The 22,856-nt window shown below is 42.1% G+C and overlaps 1 protein-coding gene across 3 annotated transcripts; it reads left to right on the top strand.

Moving 5' to 3' along the window:
* The first annotated feature begins 6,118 nt into the window (after window positions 1–6,118).
* On the top strand, window positions 6,119–21,409 carry LOC118653720 (protein BHLHb9-like). 3 transcript variants are annotated; one of them, XM_036304429.1, is made up of 4 exons: window positions 6,119–6,414; window positions 16,478–16,561; window positions 17,131–17,199; window positions 17,506–21,409. In XM_036304429.1, the coding sequence occupies exon 4, from the start codon at window positions 17,807–17,809 to the stop codon at window positions 19,436–19,438; it is 1,632 nt and encodes a 543-aa protein (XP_036160322.1). In that variant the 5' UTR covers window positions 6,119–6,414; window positions 16,478–16,561; window positions 17,131–17,199; window positions 17,506–17,806; the 3' UTR covers window positions 19,439–21,409. The 3 variants fall into 3 exon arrangements, with proteins under 3 accessions (XP_036160322.1, XP_036160324.1, XP_036160323.1); XM_036304431.1 differs by lacking the exon at window positions 6,119–6,414 and adding an exon at window positions 14,703–14,950; XM_036304430.1 differs by lacking the exon at window positions 6,119–6,414 and adding an exon at window positions 15,024–15,169.
* Window positions 21,410–22,856: the final 1,447 nt, after the last annotated feature.

Here is a 22,856-nt window from a genome sequence, read left to right as displayed (position 1 = left end):
TGAGTGATTATAAGTGCTGTTGAACAATGGTTACCACCTGCCGGTTGACATCCTTCTCTCTCATATATTCATCGAAGTTTGAAAACATTTGCAGATTTTCTTCAGCCAACCGCATTTGCCACAGTAATATTTTCTTTTGAAAAGTGTCCATTTTACCTCGTAGTGTGAACACGTCCTTAAGTTGTCCTTGCAAGGATATGTTTAATTCATTTAATAGCAAAAAAATATCTGCTTGGCTACCCACTCATCGTCGGAGAAGAGTTCTTGTAATTTCGGATTATTTTGCCGCTGGAAAAATATTTTGACTTCTCCGCACAGGGCAAACAGTTGGGTTAGTATCTTGCCCCTCAACATCTATCTCACCTCAGTGTGAAGAAGAAGGTGAGTATACTGGGAACCCATTTCTTTGCAAAGTGCCTCAAATATTTGAGAATTGAGAGCTTTGTGTCAAATTTCATTATAATTTTAATAACATCTGATAATACTTAGTGTAGTTCTGGGGACATTTTTTTTTTCACTGCAAGTTGCTCACGATGTATAATGCAGTGTGTAAACAAAATGTCTGGGTGACCAACGTTTTTCACCTTTGCAACAGTTCCTGAAAGATATCCAGTCATGTTTGCGGCACTGTCAGTACATATCCCAATACATTTTTTCCATTCAATTCTGTGTTCTAGGAAATAACTCTTAAGTGCTTCAAAAATCTCAGAGCTAGTTGTTCCACCCGGCCAGTTGAGCAAACAAAGTAGTTCTTCCTGTAACTCTCCTTCACACTCAACCCTCACAAAACAAAGGAGAAGTGCCTTGTTACTTAAGTCCGTTGATTTGTCAAGTTGAATTGAATAAAATGGTGAATTTTTCACCATTTTTATAACTTGATTTTCTTTTTTTTATTGGTTAAAGGTGTTTTTTAAATTCTTTATTGTTGAAAGTATTACATATGTCCCCCTATACCCCCATTGTCCTCTCCCAGCCTTCCCCTGCCCCCCAACCCCAGCCTTCATCACCCCCCCCCCCACATTGTCTGTGTCCATTGGTTATGCTTATATGCATACAAGTTCTATGGTGGATAACTTGATTTTCAATATCTTCAGCCATGTCTTTAATTCTGAGTTTGACAGTGTTAGCGGACATAGGAATTGCTTTTAGTTTCTGGGCAGCCTGCTTTCCCAAAACCTCTTCACAGGCTTGGAACATGCAAAGCTTAATTAATTCTTCTCCAATCATATACGGCTTTTTATTTTTCGTGATCTGAAGTGCTATCAGATAAGAAGCCTTTGATAAGGATTTATCTCCAGTCATTTTTGTTAGAGCAAGTACTTGCTTTTGCACATTTTCATGCATTCTTTGAAAATATTCAAGTGGTTTTTTAGCTAAATCTGGGTGTTTTGATTGCAAGTGTCTTTTGAGTTTCGAAGGTTTCATGGCATCATTGGATAAACTCTCAGAACACACAACACAAAGCGGCCATGGATCCAGCTCACTACCAGGTTCTTGAACAAATCCAAATTTCAAGTAGTTCGAATCATATTTTCTTAATACTTTCAGTGTTTTCTTCTCTCCACCTCTAGCTCAAATGTTCTTCCAAATGGTGCCTGATGAGGACTGTGGAGACTCTGATTCATTGATCAGCTCACGGTTAAGTGAAGTACACATATTACTATTGTTACTCAATGCAGGAGCTGCCATGACGCTCACTGGCCATTATCATTAGTTACATTATCTTTTGTATTACTAAAGAAATGCAAAATATTCCTTTGCTTTTTTTTTTCACTCATTATGGGTTTATTTCATTCGAATCTAAAACCAAACAAGTAATGATAGTTATTAAAGTCAAACTATTTGTGCCATTATATATAACAGTTAAAGGAAATACACAGTTACATACAGTACACAAATAAAATAAAACAATTGGATGAGAATCGGTAATCACGGAGCGGGTGACTGCTATAATGGCCAAAACAATACTGAAGCCACTTGTACCTCTCGTTTCCCCCTCTCTAGATACTAGAAAGGGGAATTCATGAAATGTACTAGACTCTAGTACAATTTAGTGCAATGTAAAGGCGAAAATTGTCATTCAGTCAGAATATAAGAATTTCTTAGAATATTTTTTGTTTTATTATTATTTATTAGGATTAATAAAACATAAAAATGCAAATAATGTCCAATTTTTCTATGGACCACCAAAATTTTCTCACAGACCACCAGTTGGCGACTGCTGATCTATGGAATACTAGATCTCATTTTATTTTTTTAAATATATTTTTATTGATTTTAAAGAGAAGGAAAAGGGAGAGAGAGAAATCTCAATGATGAGAGAGAATTATTGATCGGCTGCCTCCTACATGCCCCCTACTGGGGATCTAGCCTGCAACCCAGGCATGTGCCCTTGACCAGGAATCAAACCTGGGACCCTTCAGTCCCCAGGCTGAAGCTCTATCCACTGAGCCAAACCAGCTAGGGCTAGATCTCATTTTAAAAACTTGTGTGTGAATAAACAACTTTGCAATTTCAATATGACTTTTTAAGAAACATCATATATTCCATAGTCAAATAAAATCTACCATAGTAAAAAATATTTTAAAGACAGACATGAGGGAGATAGAAAAATTAGTAGCACAGGGCTCTTTTTTCCGTTTAATATGCTTCTAATTCCTCAAGTTATAGGTAGACATGTTGGAACATATCTATATATAGCTAATAAGTGTCACTCCTATGGTCCAACAGGTCACTATGATGTGCACTGACCACCAGAGGACAGACGTTCAATGCAGGAGCCGCCATGATGCTCACTGGCCAGCACCATGGACCTGGCATGGACAAACTAACACTCAGCTTCCCCCAAGTGGGACACAGACCCCACCACCACCCTGGAACGACACCTCACCAAATTGTAGCCAATGCTGCCAAGACCCCATGGCGCAAATGTGACCCTGTTGCTGTGGGCTCCTGGTGATGATGTCACATAGCAACGCCTGGCTTCTTCTCCCTAGCAACTAGCCTCCTTGAAGTTTCTCCAGCCCAGGAACACAGGTGGAAAGATTTTACACTTTAATTTTAATTTTAATTTTAATTTTAATATATTTTATTGATTTTTTACAGAGAGGAAGGGAGAGGGATAGAGAGTTAGAAACATCCATGAGAGAGAAACATCAATCAGCTGCCTCCTGCACACTCCCTACTGGGGATGTGCCCGAAACCAAGGCACATGCCCTTGACCGGAATCGAACCTGGGACCCTTGAGTCCGCAGGCTGATGCTCTATCCACTGAGCCAAACCGGTTAGGGCCATTTTACACTTTAACCAAATGTCTGTGAAGTGTTTTCCCATGCCTCATCTCATTTGATCCTCACAGAAGTCCTGGAATAGGTAGATAGGAGACTCGGTGGAATCCTATTTTCTTTGCATTAGCCAGAAAATGGAGATTTAGAAACTTGACCCAACTGAAAAGAAGTAAGAAATGGTAGACCTTGAAAATGACTTCAGGTTTTCTCACTGTGCACAATATAGTCAAACACTGCTGCAGTTAAATATTTTACTCTTTGTTCTCCCTGTGTGATCTACAATAATAATCTGCTTCATGTTGATATTTACTGCTGTGTCGCTGACAATCTCAACACTGCTGAAAGAGAAGTTAGGGTGCTTCACTGGGCTGGAAAAAGTTTAAGTAAATCAGAAAGAAGGTCTAATTAAGAAAGTTTAGTCTATGTATATAAAAGGCTAAGTTGACTCGTGCATGCGCGATACATATAAAGCTCTTGCTGGTGCCATTCATATGCTTGTGTTTCGATCTGTCATTGTTGATCATGAATTTGGTTGATACTTCTATTATAGAGAAAGGGTGAATAGCGATATTAAAATATTTCTTCTAATTATTTTCCTTTCACTGTGCATGAATTCATGCAATGGGCCACTAGTAGTTATATAAATAAACAAACTATTTCTGTTAGAAGGAATGTTTAGAGATAAAATCACTTAGAAAAGTTTGAAAGAAAAGTGGATTCCCATGAGACTTAGAAAAACTAGCTTTTAAAATGAAATGCTTTAAAGAAAAATAAATGATCAAGTTTGCTAAGTTTATATTAGTCTCTTGGCTGTACAAAGATGGCACCATTTTTACATGACTATTACATTCAAAAGATAACATTTCCTTTTGGAGTAACAATTGTGAATGTACCTAATGCCACTGAATTGTTCAATTAAAAATGATAGATTTTTTTTAATGAGTGAGGGGGTAGAGGGACATTGAGGGAATAAGGACACATATGTAATACCTTAATCAATAAAGAAAAAAATTTTAAAAATAAGCAACAAAAAATGATAGGTTTTATTTTATGTGTATTTTCTACAACAATAACTAAGAAGATTATACCATACTTTTGTTACAGAGAACCAGAATAAATCAAGCAATGCTCAGAGAGTTTGGAGTCACACTTTATTCACCTCAGTGGGCTTAGAGAAAATGAATTCAAATTCTAAGCAGAGCTACAAGCAGAACTTCCCTTTTTATTAAAGAGCCAGCCCTATGTGTGCTTAATGGTTATCTCACTGGTGGCCTTGAAAACTACACAGTTCTATCCAATTAAAAAATACACCTGGCATGGCATTGAGAGTATGGGCATATCTAGTCTCTGGCCTACAAGGTCAGACAGCTAAGTTTATCTTCCTCATTATTCAAGCAGGCTAAAGCAGGCTAGAAAGCAAAGTTATTTTTTTAGAATAAGAGGCCATCTAAAGAATAGCAGAGAATTCCAAACAGTAGTTTTACAAAATAGGGGTTAGCCTTCTCACTTTCAGATAGAAATCACAGAAGTCAGGAATAGAAATGGTTTGGAGACGGAATCCAGACTTGTGAGAAATACATTTTATTATTTTTAGACATTGTGGAAATGTTATTTTTGTCCTGTCTTGGAATGCTGTTAATTTTTGAAAAGGTTAAATTATGACTCAAATTAAAAATGATCATGAAATATTTTTCAGCACAATGAACTGCTAAGATTATGAAAACTGTTGAAGGAGGTAAGTGTATTCAATATAATAAAAACAAAATGTAGTATGTTAAATTTCATACATACATAGACAATAAATGCTAGGATATCATTGCTGGGTTAAATACAAAACTGGTTAATATCATAAGGGCAATAAATTTTAGACATTGAGGTTATCTGTTCCACTAAACAGAAATCATTTCCATGTCAGACAAAATATCTACAAGTTAGAATCAGCCTCATAGAATTTAAAACTTGTTCAATCAATAGAAAGTGAAGCTCAGCCCTGCACTGAAATGATGTCCAGTAACCGATGTTTTCTTTACACAAGTTTTGTATAATTTTTCTGACAGTGCAACGTGCTCCCCCCTTCTAATATGCAAGAGTTATGGGAGCAATTTTCAAACTTCATCTCACGGCACACATAAACTAATCACTAAAAGTTTGCGGCACACCAAAAAAAACTATTTTTTGCCAGTTTGACAAAAAACAACAAACCGGTATAATTGTGATTCATTCACACAGGACAGCTATTGTTGTGTTGGCTGATGTAATTTTTTTATTTGACAGTCAGGGAAAGAGGTCAGTGCCCCTCACTAAAAAGTCAGCTATTGCATGTTTTAAAGGTTCTTGCAGCACACTGGTTGAAAATCACTGGTTTATGGAAATAGGGCAAAATGGCAGTTTTGCCTTCCTTCACAAACCATAAGTGTTAAAAAGGATCATCCTGATGGTGGAAATTGGAGTTTGAATGTTTCTTTTGCTTTGCAATACTTTTTAAGACAGATCTTGTGTGTGTTTTCACATGTCACCCTGAATTTTAGAAATAATAAGCTAAATCACTTTGTCTCTAAACTCTTCATCCAGTGTTCCTTGCTATCCCTGGGCTCCCAGAGAACAAGAACTAGGCCTCGGGCTTGAAGCTTTGGCTCCAAATCCAGCCTTCCTCTAGCTATCTTTACCGTCCTCAGGAGCTTCAGGTTCCATAGCCAGCAGCTCAATCCCAGAGGCAGAAGCTTGTGCTCTCCTGTACTGCAGGGGGCCGCAGCAGACAGGGACTGCGTGGTCACATGGGCTGACGGTGGATCATGTGACCGCTCTCGCCTTTGGGCGGGCCTAGAGGTGTATCCTATCTCCTACGGAAAAGAGTCAGGAAGCTTATACATCTGAGGGTTGACAGACTGCTGCAGGGGGTCTGGTAGGATGGGCGGTTGTCTCTCCGTGCCGCACTAGCCTGAAACCTAGTCGCGGAAGACCAGAATTACAGTATTTGCTGCTAGAGGAAACAGCCCCGCGGGCAATTGCGAGCGTCTTTGCTGGGTCTGTGTTTTGTCCAGGAGCGCAAGAGGCAGGAAGTCAGCCCGTGGGAGGCACAAGTGGAGAGAATCGGTGGTCGCTTGCAGAGGAGATAGGAACGCCGAAGGTGGGTGCGAGACCGGGAAATGGCCTCTGCAGGAGGTGGTGGTGGTGAGACTAGATCAGTGGATCCCAGCGTGGGGCACATGCCCCACAGGGGGGCAATTTGATTTTTAAGGGTGGCAATTCGAGAATGAGTTAACAGTGATTTTTTTTTTGGCATTTCTTATGGTTCTAGGGGCCTCATATACAGTATATAAATATGTATTGTGCCATATTTATGCATTTCAGTTCTCTATTATATTTTTGAAACTTTATTTGCTATTTTTATATCACTTCATATTATTATTTTTTAAACAATTTCATAGTGATTTCTTCCTCAGTACTTCAACTATCCTTTCGTTCTTTTTCTTTTTCATGGATGCCATGTTCTTTGGAAGCTTGTTTAGACCAAGTTAATGGCCTTTTAGGCTTCCCCCATGAGAATAAGAGTTCACTTTTTGTATAATAAGAATTATATGTCACGGGGGTAGGGTGGCATCAGGATTTTAGAAATGCTTAGGTGGGGCATGGCCAAAAAAATGTTGGGAACCACTGGACTACATCCTGGTAGAGAAAGTGCCTGAGACCCTCCTGCCTTCTGAACACCTGTTTCCTTACCCCCAGGCTCCCTTCCCAGTGTTGATTCTGTGTTTCTATGTGTGGGTGAGGGAGGTGGACACATGGAGGGAGTTAGCTCAGGGGAGCCTAGAATTTGGAAACCGTGAAGTGACATTTCGTGAACATGCAACTCATATAAACCAGTAGTCCTGGCTCTGGAAAAGCAGGTGTGAGGATAGGAACCCTGAGCTACACCGCTGTCCTCAATCTTATTTGCCACTCTATTTTTTGTCTTTTCTAGAGGATGGGGATTGCTAAGACCAGCTCAAAATTGAGAGAGGGTGGAAGAGAAGAAGGGAGTGGGGAATATATCTGCCTTATGCTCCAAGGCTCCAGCTCCCTGAAGGAATGAATCCCAATGTGAACAACTCTAGAGAAGGGGGTTTGGAGACAGATTCAGGAGGAGGGAACCTAGATGCTGAGACCATTGGCAGAGAATTTCTCTTTGGGATACTGCCAAGCTTTAAACTCCCAAGATAATATCTGGATCTCAGCCCTGGGCAGCATCTCCCTCCCATCTGGGAATACAAAAGTGGCTATTCCATTTGAGGTTCCCTTTCTTTTTAGTCCTGGGCTTCAGAGTAGGATCTTTCTGGGAAACAGTTGCAGAAACTGCTTTGTGGATGGTCCCGTAGGTTCCCCTCTACAGATGCTTTGCTCTCTTCCATGTGTTTGCTCTCTGCCCAGTTTTTAGGACTTGTTCCTTTGGTCTCATTCTAGGTAGCAGCCCTTGATAAGTTCTTGTCTTCTTTCTAACAGAATATTACCAAATCTGAGGGGGTCATGGGGACCCCTGGTGCCCCTAGGCTACACACCAAGGCAGTTTAGGAACGTGTCACTAGGAAATAATTAATTTCCCTAAGGCTACTCATATCCTTATTTTTATTCTCAGTATAGAGTTGAAACTGTGCTGTAATACTACTTCAGGCACCCATGTTTACATTTAAAAGCTAGGATTGAGCAGTGGACTTGTGGGGTAAAATTACAGAGATTGAGGCCTAGGATTGACTCCTCCTCTCTTATCCCTGCCTCCTTTGTTATTCTCTTTCCTCCACTCTCCAGCAATATAGTAAGGTAAGTATTGGGGCCAATTTTCAGATTACGGTCTTTCGGCTTAAGCTCTGTTGTCTCTGGTCTGTGTGTGTGTGGTTATAGAGTTTGACAAAAGAGACTACCTCAAACATAGTGTGGTATGGAAAGAATATATCTAAACGTTGTCCCTGGTTGCTAGCACAGACCCTCAAAAAGCCTTAGGGAATTCTTGAATGATAGGAGTGTCTTTGTTTTGCCAATGAACTGACTTATGGTGGGCCCTTAGATAGCTTTAGGATGTGGGCTGGTCACCTATTAGGAGCAACCACATGATTAGAGTTAGAACCTTAGACCACAGAGGGAAGGAGGGCTGGATTTGGGGCTCAATCGGGTGGCCATTGATTTAATCATGCATATATAAAGAATCCCCAATGAAAACTCAGGGTTTTGTGGAGCTTCCTGGTTGGTAAACACAGTTGATATCCAGGGAGGGTGATTTGCCCTGAACCTATGGGAAAAGGGCATGGAAGCTATGTGTCGAAGATCCTTCCAGACCTTGTCCTGTGTGTAGCCTTTATAATAAAACTATAATGTGAAATATGGTACTTTTAGTAATTTCTGTTTTTCTAGTAAATTATCAAACCTGAGAGGGTCATGGGAACTCCTGAATCAGAAGCATGGGTTATTGTCCCCAAGCTTGTAACTGGCATCTTACCTGAAATGGGGGCAGTATTAAGGACTGCCTTAAATCTGTGGAGTCTAATGCTAACTCCAGGTAGTTGGTGCCAAAGAATTGATGTCATTCTTTTAGCAGCCACTGCTGGATTAGCATCTGTAAACCTACCTCTGATCCTATGCATCATACATAAATCAGTTAAAATGAAGGAGGCAGAGCCCAGCAGTATATTATGGCGGGGGGGGGGGCAGCATATGTTTTTGTGACACATGCCTGCACTTAGATGATTTTTAAAGTTCTGTATAAATTTTTTCTTATCAGAACTCTCGCAGCCTAGAATTCCTGTTGGGGTCATGCGCTTAAATTTTTGGGAGCTTCACATTGTGGTCTTGCTGGATACCTCTTAGTCCCACTTTCATGGGAAGCAGATACTTAAGCAATTCACACCTGTGGAATTTTTTAGTCTCAGCACAAGGGCAGGGTCAGTAGTGTGTGTGTGTGTGTGTGTGTGTCCAAGAATGAAGATGATTATATTCTGATCACTCCCTTTTTTCTGGGGTATAGTTAAAGTAAAAAGCTCACCACTCACATGACCCTTTTGTTTCTGCTCCCTTCCTGGATAACTATTACTTGGATCTCATGTAATAAGATAATAAGGGTCCGTTCAAATGTCATTTGAGCCCTGGCCGATGTTGTGCATTGGAGTGTTGTCCTGTATACCGAAAGGTCACAGGTTCGATTCTGGTCAGGGCACATACCCAGGTTCTGGGTTCAGTCCCTGGTTGTGGCACTTATGTGAGGCAACTGATCGATGTTTTTCTCTCATTTTGCTGTCTCTCTCTCTTTCTCCTTCATTCTTTGTCTCTCTGTAGAATCAATGAAAAACATATCCCTGGGTGAGGATTTAAAAAAAAATGTCAGTTGACCCACCTGGAGACAAAATTAGAGTGGATTTTCCATCTTTCCAATCATAAATGAAAGAAAGGTATTTTCTTATAGCACAGCTGGACTCAGCACCCACTGACACTCTCTGTCCCCAATTTCAAAAGCGCAACCTTCAATGGGATCTCATTTATAAAATACTACCAGGTTCTCTATGCAGGGTTTCAAGGCCCTCACCTTTCCATACAATTCCACCTTTCCATCTCCATCTCCCAACACTTTCTTCCAAGTCAGAGTCAGGACTAGAATAAGGTAAGGACACAGTTTGAGGAGGCACTCACTCTCAGGTGCCTTCTCCTAATCCAAACCCTGCTCCACTTTGCCTGCACTCAAGCCACATTGGGCTGTTATTTCCCAACCCAATTGTACTCTGTGCTTTACTACTTCTGTGCCTTTCCCCACTGTTCACTCAATCATCACTACTCTCACAATCCTTTCTCTGCCTAGGGAAACATTCACCCTTTCTGAAGTCTTTCTGATACCCTCACCTTTACTGTTTGCCCCTTGGTAGGAAGTAACTCCTCTGCACAGGTTTTTATTTGCATTTGTTTCTTTATGCTATGTACTGGAGTCTTTTTTAATGAATAAGACGGAATTCGGATAGAAGTAACATAGAGGAAGAAACTTGGACTCTGTAAGTGTGAATCAAACCCATCTGTCTGACTGCAACACCTGAGCCTTTTGTTACTTATAATAGTAATGTTGATATATTGAGTGCTTGGTTTGTACCAGATACTATTCTAAGGGTTCTAACTGTATTAACTTATTTAATCCTCAAAACAACCGTATGGAGTACATGCTGCTGCTGCTGTCCCCATTTTACATATGAGGAAGCTGAGGCACAGATTGGTTAAGTAACTTGGCTGAGCTCACTGAGCTGTTTAACAGAAGAGCTGAGATTCAAACCTTTGTAGTTTGAATCTGGAGTTGGTGTGCATTACCACTATGCTGTGTCTATATCCCTCTAGTGCTGATTATCACTAAAAGCTGCCATCATCACTGTCACTATCTTCATCATCAGATTTTCCTTATGTTACCCGAAAGGGGTTCTGGCCCTTAGAGGGTCTGACTAGGGCAGACCCACTGTGTGGGTTCTTGACCTCATGCAGGAAAAAATTCACAACACAAGTCTAGGTGAATTTTAGAGGACATTTATTAATCTGGGGACAGGGAAAATAATAAAGGGCTGGGAAATGAGCCTAGGCTGGTCTGCTTTGGCTTACTAATAAGTCAGAGAAAAGGGGGGCTTGAGGTCAGGTTCAGGGGGTTCGCCTTGGAATGAACTGCCGTTGTCCATCGCTGCCCTGGATGCAAGTCTCATGGGGACCCTTAGAGTTTAGGAAATGTGTGCCTGTGGGAGAAGAAGGGAGGGAATAAGAGGGGAAAGGGAATGGCACGGGCTGCTCCCCGGGGTGAGGGGGAGTGCTGGGTCCTTTGGGGGCTTTTATCTCTTTCTTGAAGGCAGGAATCTTAGGGGAGGTCTCAGCAGAATACTCATCAGTTTTCTAGGTGTGCTCCTTCAGGGTTATGGTCTCCACTGATTGGTCAGTGTCAGGGCAGGGTCCTTAGTCATTGCAGCTGGTCCTGGTGTCACCTTACCTGGTTTTGCTGCTTTTCTGGGCCTGGAGTTCAAATACAACTGAGCCCTAGATGTTATCTCTAGGGAGATGACCTTCTGTATCTGCTATAAATTGCTCTGCCACTTTGTTCAGTTTCCCTATTCCACTTGTTCTGATTTACTAGCCTGTCTCACAGCTTATAGCAAAGTACTCTATTCATCATAAAGAAACTTAAACCTGTGTATAGTTAGACCTCCTGTCCCCTACCCCCTTCTTCCTGTGTATCAGCCTATTCCAGCTTTCCCTTCCTTCCCAACATAATGGTCAATTGTAGTCCATCATTTTTACTATGCTTCTACCTTATCATATATTGTAGTGCCTGGTTCCACTGTCCTAGCAAAATCCAAGCTCTTGATAAATCCCAAATATCCACCTGTTTTTATACCTGTGTTGCTTAGTGCAGTATGCCTGGGGGAAGTTAACCAAACCTTTCTGACTATTGACACTATGAATTTACCTTTCTCAAACTCAGTACAGCCCTCTGAATTGAACACAGATAACTCTGATATCTTTACATTATGGACATTTCATAAGGATGCACTTTCACACAATGACTCCAAATTGAAACCAGGCTTACCTATGAGCTCAAGTATTTAATGTATCTTTGAATCCCCCTAGATAAGTAAGGGTTTAGGTTTTCTGCCCAAGGCTTTCCTTTTATATCTAGAATAAAAGCCAGTCGCAGTTGTCATACCTCTAGCAATTATTAGGCAAGGCATTCAGAATCTACACTTTTCCTTTCACATGGAAACATGAGTTCTGCCACTGGTTTTAAGAGGTAGGTGCTCACTGACGACAAAAGTCAGGAACTATTATTCACTGAAGAGTTGTTCAATGCCTGAGCATACATATCATTTAAGATTGTTCCATTTTCATATAACAAATAACTGAACTAAAACTAAATAAGAAAATTTATGATTCAGATATTGGATGTACTGAAGCCTCGATGGGTGTTTGATTCAGCTAAGGACTCGGGTTTTTTTCCATCTTCTTCTACCATTCACAGTATCAGCTTCCATCTGAAGGCTGGAAGCTTGATGGCTGCAATGATTCTAGGAGTCAAGCAACTTTCTAAGAAAAGAAGACAATTTTTTCCTGATTGCCTTTTTTTATGAGTGAGGACACTTTATTTCATCCTTCTGCAGTCTTCTCCTAATGTCTCATTGAGCAGAGTTGGGGTTAAATCATCACCCTTCCTAAACCAGAGAGCACCAAGGGAATGGATTACCCCTACACAATGCAGATTCAACCCTGGAACTGCGATCAGCCTCCCTGAGACACATGACTACAAGGAGAAGGGTGGCATACTTATGCAAAAATGACATTCTTTTAGTAAGGAGTTGGTTATGGTAGGCAAAACAGTGTATTACAAAGCATTGAGGTTATAGTAATAAAGAGCACAGGGCAATGTCTTAGCAATTAAGACCACTAAAAGCTACCACGGTGTTATCATCTACTCTTCCCTACTTACCCCAGCTTACCCCATAATATGACTAGATGACATTTTAAAAAGGAACTAGACAGACCTGATATATGCAGGTATTTCAGAATATCAGATGGTTTCTCATTTTTCAGATCTGAAGTTCAGCTGAAAAGAATAGGACAAAAGCTGTTCACTGGCCTTTAGCTACAGGGTTAAAATCCATAGGCCAGCTTTCCAATGTCAGTTGTCATGTAGATAGTTTGGAAGTCATTGCTTTTGTACTGAAAACCAGAAAAATAAAAAAGCTGAACAAACAGAATCAATGACTTATCTTAGACCCATAAGAAAACATGTCACAGGGCAAATGACCACCCCGAATTCTGGAGAAAAGACAAATCTGGGGAGTCATAACCTATCTGTCCTTACATAGAGCACAAACAGCTAGAGACATAAACAGGGCAGAAGACTTAAAGAGTAAATTTGACAAATTGCTGGAGACTGAGTGTGGAATAGTATGAGAGTGAGAAACCCAACCGGCAGTCTTAGAGGTTTCATGGTCTTTAAATCCAGGAACTCTAGCAGGTTCTTACAGTGAAGATCCCAGAAAGATCTTATGGCTCCAGCAGTGGGAGAGGAAGTGTGCTCCTGTGAAATAACCCAGAGCCTTCTCCATGACAAAGACCTACTCTGCAGTGGAAATACTTTCCCAGAGTGTTATCTCTGTTAAAGGAAAGGCATTCCTCTTTTAAAAAAATATATATATATTTTATTGATTTTTTTACAGAGAGGAAGGGAGAGGGATAGTTAGAAACATCCATGAGAGAGAAAGATGGATCAGCTGCCTCCTGCACATCCCCCATTAGGGATGTGCCCACAATCGAGGTACATGCCCTTAACTGGAATCGAACACGGGACCCCTGAGTTCGCAGGCCAATGCGCTATCCACTGAGCCAAACCAGTCAGGGCGAAAGGTACTCCTCTTAACCACCCACTCTAGTCTTCCATTTTCATGTAAAAGGGAGAAAGAAGCTAGGAAATATTTGTGAAGGACACAGCCTAGGGACCTAGGCCCACAAAGGACTAGAATTTAATTGTAAGATTATAGAACATTTCACACATTTTTACCATGTCACAAGTGTCCAGTATAATAGGAGTGGAGTACAGCTAAAGGAGCTATAATGTGCATAGATTCTGCAAGGAGTAATTAGGAAAGCCCAAAGATAAGAAAGACAAAAATAAGGACACTAGAGGAATCTGAACACCGGCACCTACAGCTACAGCAAACATTACGCACAGCTCAACTGCTAACCAGCCTAACATAAAACTTCTTGCTAAGGGTCTATTCACCCAATTTCAGACTGTGTAATTAAAAATACGTATGGCTCTCCTCCCCCCCTCACAGCCCGCAGTCCGCACAGCCCCTCCTCTCCCATCGCGTCTGGAAGGATGGCTGGTGGGATGGAGGAGGGGGCGGTGGGCAGACAGAGCTGTCTGGGGACGCACAGACCAAGGGCGCTTTGTATCCTTCCGCTGTTGCGTCCAGCGCAGCACCGATGGACCTCCCTCCCCATCCGCCCCCCAGGCCCCCGCCCGCCCGCCGACCCCCTGATTGTAGCGCCAGGAACGGCCCTGCAGTGGGGGTGGTCGCCAGGCAGGGGCCGCGCTGGTGCCCGGAGGCGGGCTGGCGCTAAGCCGCCCCTCGGGCTGGGTCTGGTCTGGCCCGGACCCCGGCCGGCCCCGCCCCCTCGGGTCGGAACTACGGTGGGCCTGGGGGCGTCGAGCCCATTCGTGCTGTATCCCTCCGCCCCCTTCCCGACACCCTCGCTGCCAGCGCTTCTGTCGCAGCCTGCGCAGCCCCTGCCGGTTTGGTGCAGCGGCGCGGGGGCGGGACGCCTCTTTGCAGTTCCGCGCTCACGGGAGGCGGTGGGATCTGCGTGAGCAGCTCTGAGAGGCGGGGAGGACGACCACCGAGGGCCCCGAGCCTGGAAAGGCAAGTAGGGGGCGCGGGGCGGCCCCACTCCCACCCGCTTACAGCCCGCGCCGCGACCCTGGCATCCTGGCGAGGAGGAGGCGAGCCGGGCTGTCGGAGCCGGTCCCCGAGAGCGGAGCGCAGCGCCGGGGACCCCGGCGAGGAGGCGGCGCGGGCCGGCCCAAGGCGCAGGGGCCGGAGGGGTTCCCGGGCGTCTGCGGAGGCGAAGCACGCGCGCTGCTCCCCAGCCGGCTCTCCCGGCGCCCGCGCCCCGCCTTCGAGGTGTCTGTGCTGGGAGAGGGCTGAGGGGAGGTGCTGGGGAGAAATGGCGGAGCGGGAGCGGGAGCGGGAGCGGGGCCGGGGGTGGGGGCGCCGGGGCGATGGCGATGGCGATGGCTACTCAGGGCCGTGATTGTGGAAAGGGGCCTGTTGGGCCCTGCGTTCTGGGTGCTCTCCCTTCCCACAGGCGCCTCGTTGATGCCAAAGCCTCATGTTTGCGTGGTAGGTCCGGCGGTTTAAGCAAAAGTAAAACTCAGTGGTTAAATTAAGACACCAACTACAGCCTCTTAATACAGCAGTTTTATTTCCTTCTATGTTTAGATATTGCACCAAATTAAATTCAAGCAAATGACAGGCTGAGGAGTCCATCGATTTTCATGGGAAGGGTCCATATAAACAAATAGTGTGCTGTTATTCCCCTTTCTTACTTGGCAACTGTTTACTCAACATCCCAGCCTACTTTAATATATTGAGGTAATGGCGGTTCAGAATAGAGGGGACAGTTTTCTGTAGAGACCGTTTCTAATGCATGAAGTCAGTCTGCTTATTTCAAACTAAATTCCATCTCCATATACCCTTCACAGCCTCTCTCATTTTGGTGCAGAGGCAGTCTCACAAAAGCTTCTGTGGATTTCACGAGAGTGGATACCTGAGGAACATGGATGTTGAGAGGCATTTATTTACTTATTTCCTGATTCTTGAAAAGGAGGTGTTAGGACCTGAATTCTGGGCTTATGTCCATCAACCTGATATTTTTCTATTATTGTCAGTATTTTCCTGGTGTTTTGCTGAAAACCCCTCCCTCTTTCTGTATGGCGTGACTCATCTCTAGCTAGAAGACTGTTCTTTGGTGGGAAAGATAGCATCTCCTGAGGTCCCCTGCTGTGGGCTGGCTGGTATAGGAGGTGAATGAGATAGGATCTATGTATGCCTGGAGAAGGAAGGGCTGGGATATGCAAAGATCCTATTGAAAGAATAGTTCCATTATCTTTACTGCCTTCTTTCTAAATACATTTGTCTATTTTCACTACCCACTCTTGCACCTCATTTTTATTCAGGGAAAAGAGGTGTGGCCTCTGCTGGGGAAATGACTGACTTCAGAGTTGGGAGATGTATGTAATTAGACAAACTGCAAGTCTTAGGGGAATGAATGGGCAATCATTTGGCAAGAGCAGACAGATGGGAAACATATAACATGACCTTGAATGTACAAAAGTGTATGTTTTTTTTTTTTTTAAATATATTTTATTGATTTTTTACAGAGAAGAAGGTAGAGAGATAGTTAGAAACATCGATGAGAGAGAAACATCGATCAGCTGCCTCCTGCACATCCCCTACTGGGGATATGCCCGCAACCCAGGTACATGCCCTTGACCGGAATCGAACCTGGGACCTCTCAGTCCGCAGGCCGACGCTCTATCCACTGAGCCAAACCCGTTTCGGCAAAAGTGTATGTTATAACAGTTGTCATGGTTGTTGGGCCATCTCAGTCTCTTCTGTTTTCTCTCCTCTGTCTGTTTGTCTCTGTAGGTTTATTCCTTTATCAGTTCCTGTAGAAATCTGTAGGTAGCTGTTGACTTTCAAGAAGACCAAAACTGTTCATTTGGACCCAAGGTGAGTGTGAGCATGAGCACCCCTACTAATTGGGGTGGGAATTGGGTGTTGAGAAGTGGGTGAGACAGATGGAGCCATTGTCTTCTAGCATTCTAGACAACTGTGCCCTCACATTCCTGTTTAGGAAAGGGGGGGTGAGAAAGGGTTGTGCTTATAGGATAATTGACAGACATCCAGGAAATGGGGAAAGAAACCATGAGGAGGACAAAGCCAGAAACATACAGTTGACCCTTGAACAACATGGGTTTGAACTGCGTGAGTCTACTTATAGGATTTTTTTCCAATTTGTCACAGTTGAGTTTATCCACACAGTTCTACTGAACTGCAATTAAAACCTACATTGTTCACGGTGCAGCTCTGTGGTTGGGAATCTATGTTTGTGGAGAATCGACTTTAGTTATCCATAGATTTTCAACTTCAGCGCCCCAACCCTTGCATTGTTCAAGGGCCAATTGTATAACCAAAGCTCCAGATCTGGAAAGATACCTAAGTATTGGGTCTAGAAACCAAAGTGCATGTCTTTCTACTGAAACTCTGAATTCCAGTCCATCCTGTGTTTTTGTCCATAGGTTTGCCTGTGATTTCAGCTGTAGGGCTTATCAACACTGGAAGCAATCAAGAAAGGAAGACCAGTGCAGGTTGGTGTGAGGCCTACCTAGATCTGTATGGTATAGTGGTATATACCAAAGGGGCTGGATGCTTTGTAGCCTCTCACTTTCAGCAAACTTTCCCATCATCCCTGATCCTGTTTAATGCAGATAAGAGTGTGGTAGTGCCTGAGCAGGATGTTGGACATTAGTGGGAGTGTGGAAGGGATAAAATGAGGTAACTCCCACTTCTTCTACCAAACAGTCCATCTCTACTCTCTCATGTCCTGTTTGGCTGTCTGCATAGATGAGCACAGTTGGAAGAGGCTTAAAGCCCATTTCCTTCTTCCACCTTAGGTCCATCTCCAGCGGTGACTGTGGTGGCCTTGGAGTGGTGGAAGAGTATCACTTTCAGCAAGTCTGCACTCAGGAACCATCGTCTTCCCTCAGTCTGAGTGCCTCTGCCCTCTGTCTGTATCATTGACAGAAGTTTTGTGTTCAGAAAGGGGACTGTGTGACTGTTGAACTGACAGTTGACTCTAACTCTTGCTACAAAGTTGGTCTCTGACCCCGTGAAAGTGTCAACATATTGACCCGGGACTTGTTGAGAGCCAAGGCCAAGACTCTATAGGGCTATTGATACAACTGGGCTTTAACCATGGGTGGGAAAAGAAATAAGGGCAAAACTGCAAAAAGGGCTAGTGTAGAAGCTAAAACAAAGAGGGAAGCTACTGGCGTAGGCAGACCTGTAGCCAAGACCCAGGCCAAAGCAATAGCCAAGCCAGAGGTTAAGGCAAATGCAGTGGCACAGGTGAAGGCAGTGTCTAAGAAGAAGATTGTTACTGAGAAGAAAGGAGCCCCAGCAAATTGCAGTCCCAAAGTTGAAGATGAGGCCACTCAAGTGTCTCAGTGTCGTTCTGTGAAAAAGGCCGAGGATAAGACCAAGTCCATGTGTAAAGATAAGGCTGGTATTGATACCTGTGCTGGGGAAGAGACCAGTGTTGGTTCCAGGTTCCAGAATGGAGAAGAGACTGATAATAGTTCCAGTGCCAAGGATGAAGGTAAAGCTGATACTGGTCCCCCATCCTGTGCTGAGAAGTTGGAGCCTGTGGCCAGCGCTAGCTGTAAAGCTAGGCCAGGCACTGAAGAGGAGGAGGAAGAGAATGTTATTGGGAACTGGTTTTGGGATGGAGATGAAACTAGTTTTGACCCTGATCCTAAACCTGTGAGCAGAATACTTAGGCCCCAGCCTGTGGATGAAATTAATGAAAAAGATAGGCCTAAAGACTGGTCTGAGGTAACTATCTGGCCCAATGCCCCTGCTGTAACTCCAGCAGTGTTAGGATTTAGATCTCAAGTCACATCTGAGACAAAGCCTCCTTCATATATTGTCCTGGGCTCAGCTGAGGAAAATGCTCATGCTTTGCCTGAGGAAACAGAGAGTCTTTCTAAGAGCATATTCTCATGCTCAGAGTCTATCCCGGAGCACCCATTTGGTTCTGAGCCTTGCATTCAGACTATAGAACAGATTAGACGCCAAATCAAGATCAGGGAGATGAATGGGATTAAGCCATTTGCTTGTCCTTGCAAAATGGAATGTTATATGACTTCTGAGGAATTTGAAAAACTTATTACCTTACTTGAGTCAACTACTGATCCTCTCATTCATAAAGTAGCTCAAATTGCAATGGGGATCATTAAGGTTCATCCATTTGCCCAAGAGTTCATTAATGAGGTAGGTGTAGTGACACTTATTGAGAGCTTGCTTAGTTTTCCTTCCTCTGAAAGGAGAAAAAATGCTGTATTTACTCTGAATGAACCTGGTGGGCTTGAAAGACACCGCAAGGTTGAATTACATGTTAAACATATGTGTAAGGAAACCATGTGTTTTCCCTTGAACTCACCCGGACAGCAATCTGGCTTAAAAATACTGGGGCAACTGACTACTGATGTTAACCGTCACCATATTGTTGCCAGTTATCTTTCAGACTTTTATTATTTGCTTTCCCAGGGAAATCGTAAAACCAGAAATCTTGTTTTGAAGGTACTTTTGAATATGTCTGAAAACCCAGTTGCAGCCAGAGACATGATCAGTACAAGGGCATTAGCAGCGTTAAAACTAATTTTTAACCAGAGAGAAGCAAAAGCCAGTCTCGTTAGTGCTGTGGCCATATTTATTAACATAAAGGAGCATATCAGAAAGGGTTCAATTGTAGTTGTCGATCACTCGAGTTACAGCACACTCATGGACCTTTTCCGTGAAGTTAAAATGATTATTGAAACAATGTAAAATGAGCCAGAAATAGAACACAGAACAATCTCCAAATTCTGATGAGATAACTCCTACTTCTACCAAACAGTCCATCTCTACTCTCTCATGTCCTGTTTGGCTGTCTGCATAGATGAGCACAGTTGGAAGAGGCTTAAAACCCATTTCCTTCTTCCACCTTAGGTCCATCTCCAGTGGTGACTGTGGTGGCCTTGGAGTGGTGGAAGAGTTTCTTCCTCTGTTCTCAAAGAGCCTTGCATAATATTTTGTTTGTTATAGTGTGCACATTATAAATGATGTCTTTAACACTATTATTTGTGGTAGTCTCTAGGTTTGAGCTAGATCATTTTGAGGTTATCAAATATTATTACATTGTGAGCTGAAAATGTTGATTTTTATCTTGTGTAGATGGGGTACTTTTCAACATTTTACTTAAGAAATTAGTGAACCAGTTCATCCTAAATAAGCTAACTTGTTTATTAGTATCTGCTTAGATCCATTTGTGGCTTCAAATGGCAAAAAAAAAAAATAGCCTTAACTTATAATCTAGTTGCAGAAATAAGGCATATACACACAAAAAGATAACTAACAGATCATGAATGCATTCGCACACTCATACCCATTGTGAAATGTACACTCTCAACATAAAGAAGATAGGTGTTTCTATAAGATGTTTAATATAAGAATTAAGTTTCCTCCTATTCTGCCTGCATCATATAGCATATTCTACAACCTAGAAATGGCCCTGAATCCTAGATAAAATGTAAGATTCACTTTTAAATGTCGCCACTACGTTTATAACTCATTGTTAGGCTACTTCATTTATGTCAGAGTCATCTCACAGAAGAGAAAGGAGGTAGGTGTAGGGAGGAAACATTTGCTGAGTACCTGCTCTTATGTCAGGCAATGTGTTGGCACTATACAGGTTTTTCCCCCCTCTTCTGGCAATGGTCCTGTGAGCTTAGGTACTGGTAGTTATTTTTTATATAACTCATTGTGGATCACTTCCAATGAGAATTGGGGAGGTTAAATACTTTTTTCCTACATTCCCATAGAGGCAGGTGGCATATAGCTGTTCTGTCTATTTGAAAAAACCATTTACTATGCGACCTTACAGTCCTCTCACTTTTTTAAGTGGTGGCCTTGAAGGCTCAGAGACTGGTTTTAATGATTCAGTTTGCTGTAGATAATGCCCCTGCCAGTCTTGCAATTCTTCACTTCCTCCAAATACACATGTCCATTAGGCATTTGGGGTCAGGAGAAAAGTCTGGGATGAGTGTATGGATACGAACTGGCAGCGCTTGGAAAGCAGTAAGTACCCAAAGCTATTGAATAACATGTAAATTTGAGTCATTAGCAAGTAAAATTTGCTATATCCTTACCTTTTTCAACCTGATTATATTTTTTTGTCAGAACTGGTCTCATTCTGTACATTGTTTCATATATTACATTTTAAAAAAGATAAATCCTTTCTTCCTCCTTGCAAAATCATAATTTTTTATAATTTTTTTCTATTTCATATATATCATGAAATGTCAAAAGGTTCCATCTTTTACTAGTAGTCTAGTCTACATTATGCATTTGTACCAGCCTAAAACTGTACAGGATAGACTTAATTGGACAAATTTAGACCCAGAACTGCAGCTTTATCAACACAGAACAGGAAAGCTAGGAGAGAAGCTGCTACCTCAACTGACATATCAGTAATTCCTGGAAGTCTTCATGGTTCAGAAAGCATCCCCAGGACTTTTGGACTATGGCTATGTTCTCTACAGTTCATGGTAGGAACTACAACCCCTGGTCTAAGTTGAAGAGAATGTCCCAGTGTGCAAAAATAGGGGGTTATATGCTTTGAAATTTTTCAACAGTTAAGAAACTAACACAAGATCATACTGTAAATGAATGTTTATAACTTGGTTTCCCCCACTATCTGTATATTGTGAATATCTTTGCATGTCAATAAATGTGTTACTGCAGCATATTTTTGAATCACTCAATTTGCGTGTGTGTTAATAGTTGGTGCATAGTGCCTAATCTTTTATTACATGTCCTCTTAAACAATATGCACAAATTCTCTTGCAAAAATAAGGCTGTAGTGTTCTGCAACTTGCCTTTTCATCTTTCCAGCTATTTTTTCAATTATAGTATTAAACATATCTGCCACATGCTTTTTATAGCTTTATTGAGATATAATTGACATACATTAACCCATACATATTCAAAGTATACAATTCGATAAGTTTTGACATATGTATACACACGTGAGACAATCACCATAATCAAGATAGTGAACAAATTTACTACTACCCTGAAAAGTTCCTTCATGTCCCTCTGTAGTCCCCTCCCTCCTACCACTCAATGTCTCTTGCCCTCAGACAACCACTTATCTGCTTTATGACAATATAGAATCATTCTCATTTTCTGTAATTTGATATAAATGGAAACCACACATGTATTCTTTTGGGGATGTTTAGCTTCTTTCACTTACTATAATTATTTGAGATCCATCCATGTTATATGTATCAATAGTAATTGTTCTTTATTGTCAAGTAGTATTCCGCAATATGATTATATCACTTTGCTTATCCATTTACCTGTTGATGAAAATTTGGATTGTTTCCATATTTGGGCTATTAGAAATAAAGCTGCTATCAGCATTCATGTACAACTGTTGCTTTTCTCTTGGATAAATACCTAGGAGTGGGATACCTGGATCATGTGGTATTTGGAAGGGCCAAATAAGTATATGTTTAACTTACATTTTCTGAAATGTAACATTTTGCATTCTTGCTGCAGTATATGAGAGTTCTGGTTTTCCTCCACATCCTTGCTAACACTTCGTGTGGTCAGTCTTTTTAATATTAACCATATCTCATTCTAATTTGCATTTAGCTAATGACTAATGATGTTGGACATATTTTCGTATGCATTCTGTTTCAGTGATCCACTTGTGTATCTTGGTTATGATGCCAAACTCTCTTGATTACTATAGCTTTATAATGTCTTGAATCAAACAGTGTGAGTCCTCTAACTTCATTATTTTGCAAGGTTATTTTTGGTTATTCTTACTCATGTTTTTCCATATGAATTTTAGAATCAGCTTGTAAATTTCTACCAAACCTCCAGTTGGGATTTTGGTTGAGATAGCTTTGAACAATAGATCAATTTGGGAATAACTGACATTTTAACAATATTGAATCTTCTGACCTATTAAGAGAATATGCAGGGGGCAAAGTAGGTTTACAGTTGGTTGTATGGAATATACTAGTAATAAAATAAACCTATATAATAAAAGGCAAATATGCAAATCGACCGAATGGTGGAACGACCGGTCGCTATGACGTGCATTGACCACCAGGGGCAGACATTCAACACAGGAGCTGCCCCCTGGTGGTCGGTGCACTCCCACAGGGGGAGCACTGCTCAGCCAGAAGCCATG

This window comes from Myotis myotis, unplaced genomic scaffold (genome assembly GCF_014108235.1).
Source record: "Myotis myotis isolate mMyoMyo1 unplaced genomic scaffold, mMyoMyo1.p scaffold_m19_p_4, whole genome shotgun sequence".
In the NCBI taxonomy this organism is placed as follows: Eukaryota; Metazoa; Chordata; class Mammalia; order Chiroptera; family Vespertilionidae; genus Myotis; species Myotis myotis.
This window is presented reverse-complemented; position numbering and strand designations above follow the sequence as displayed.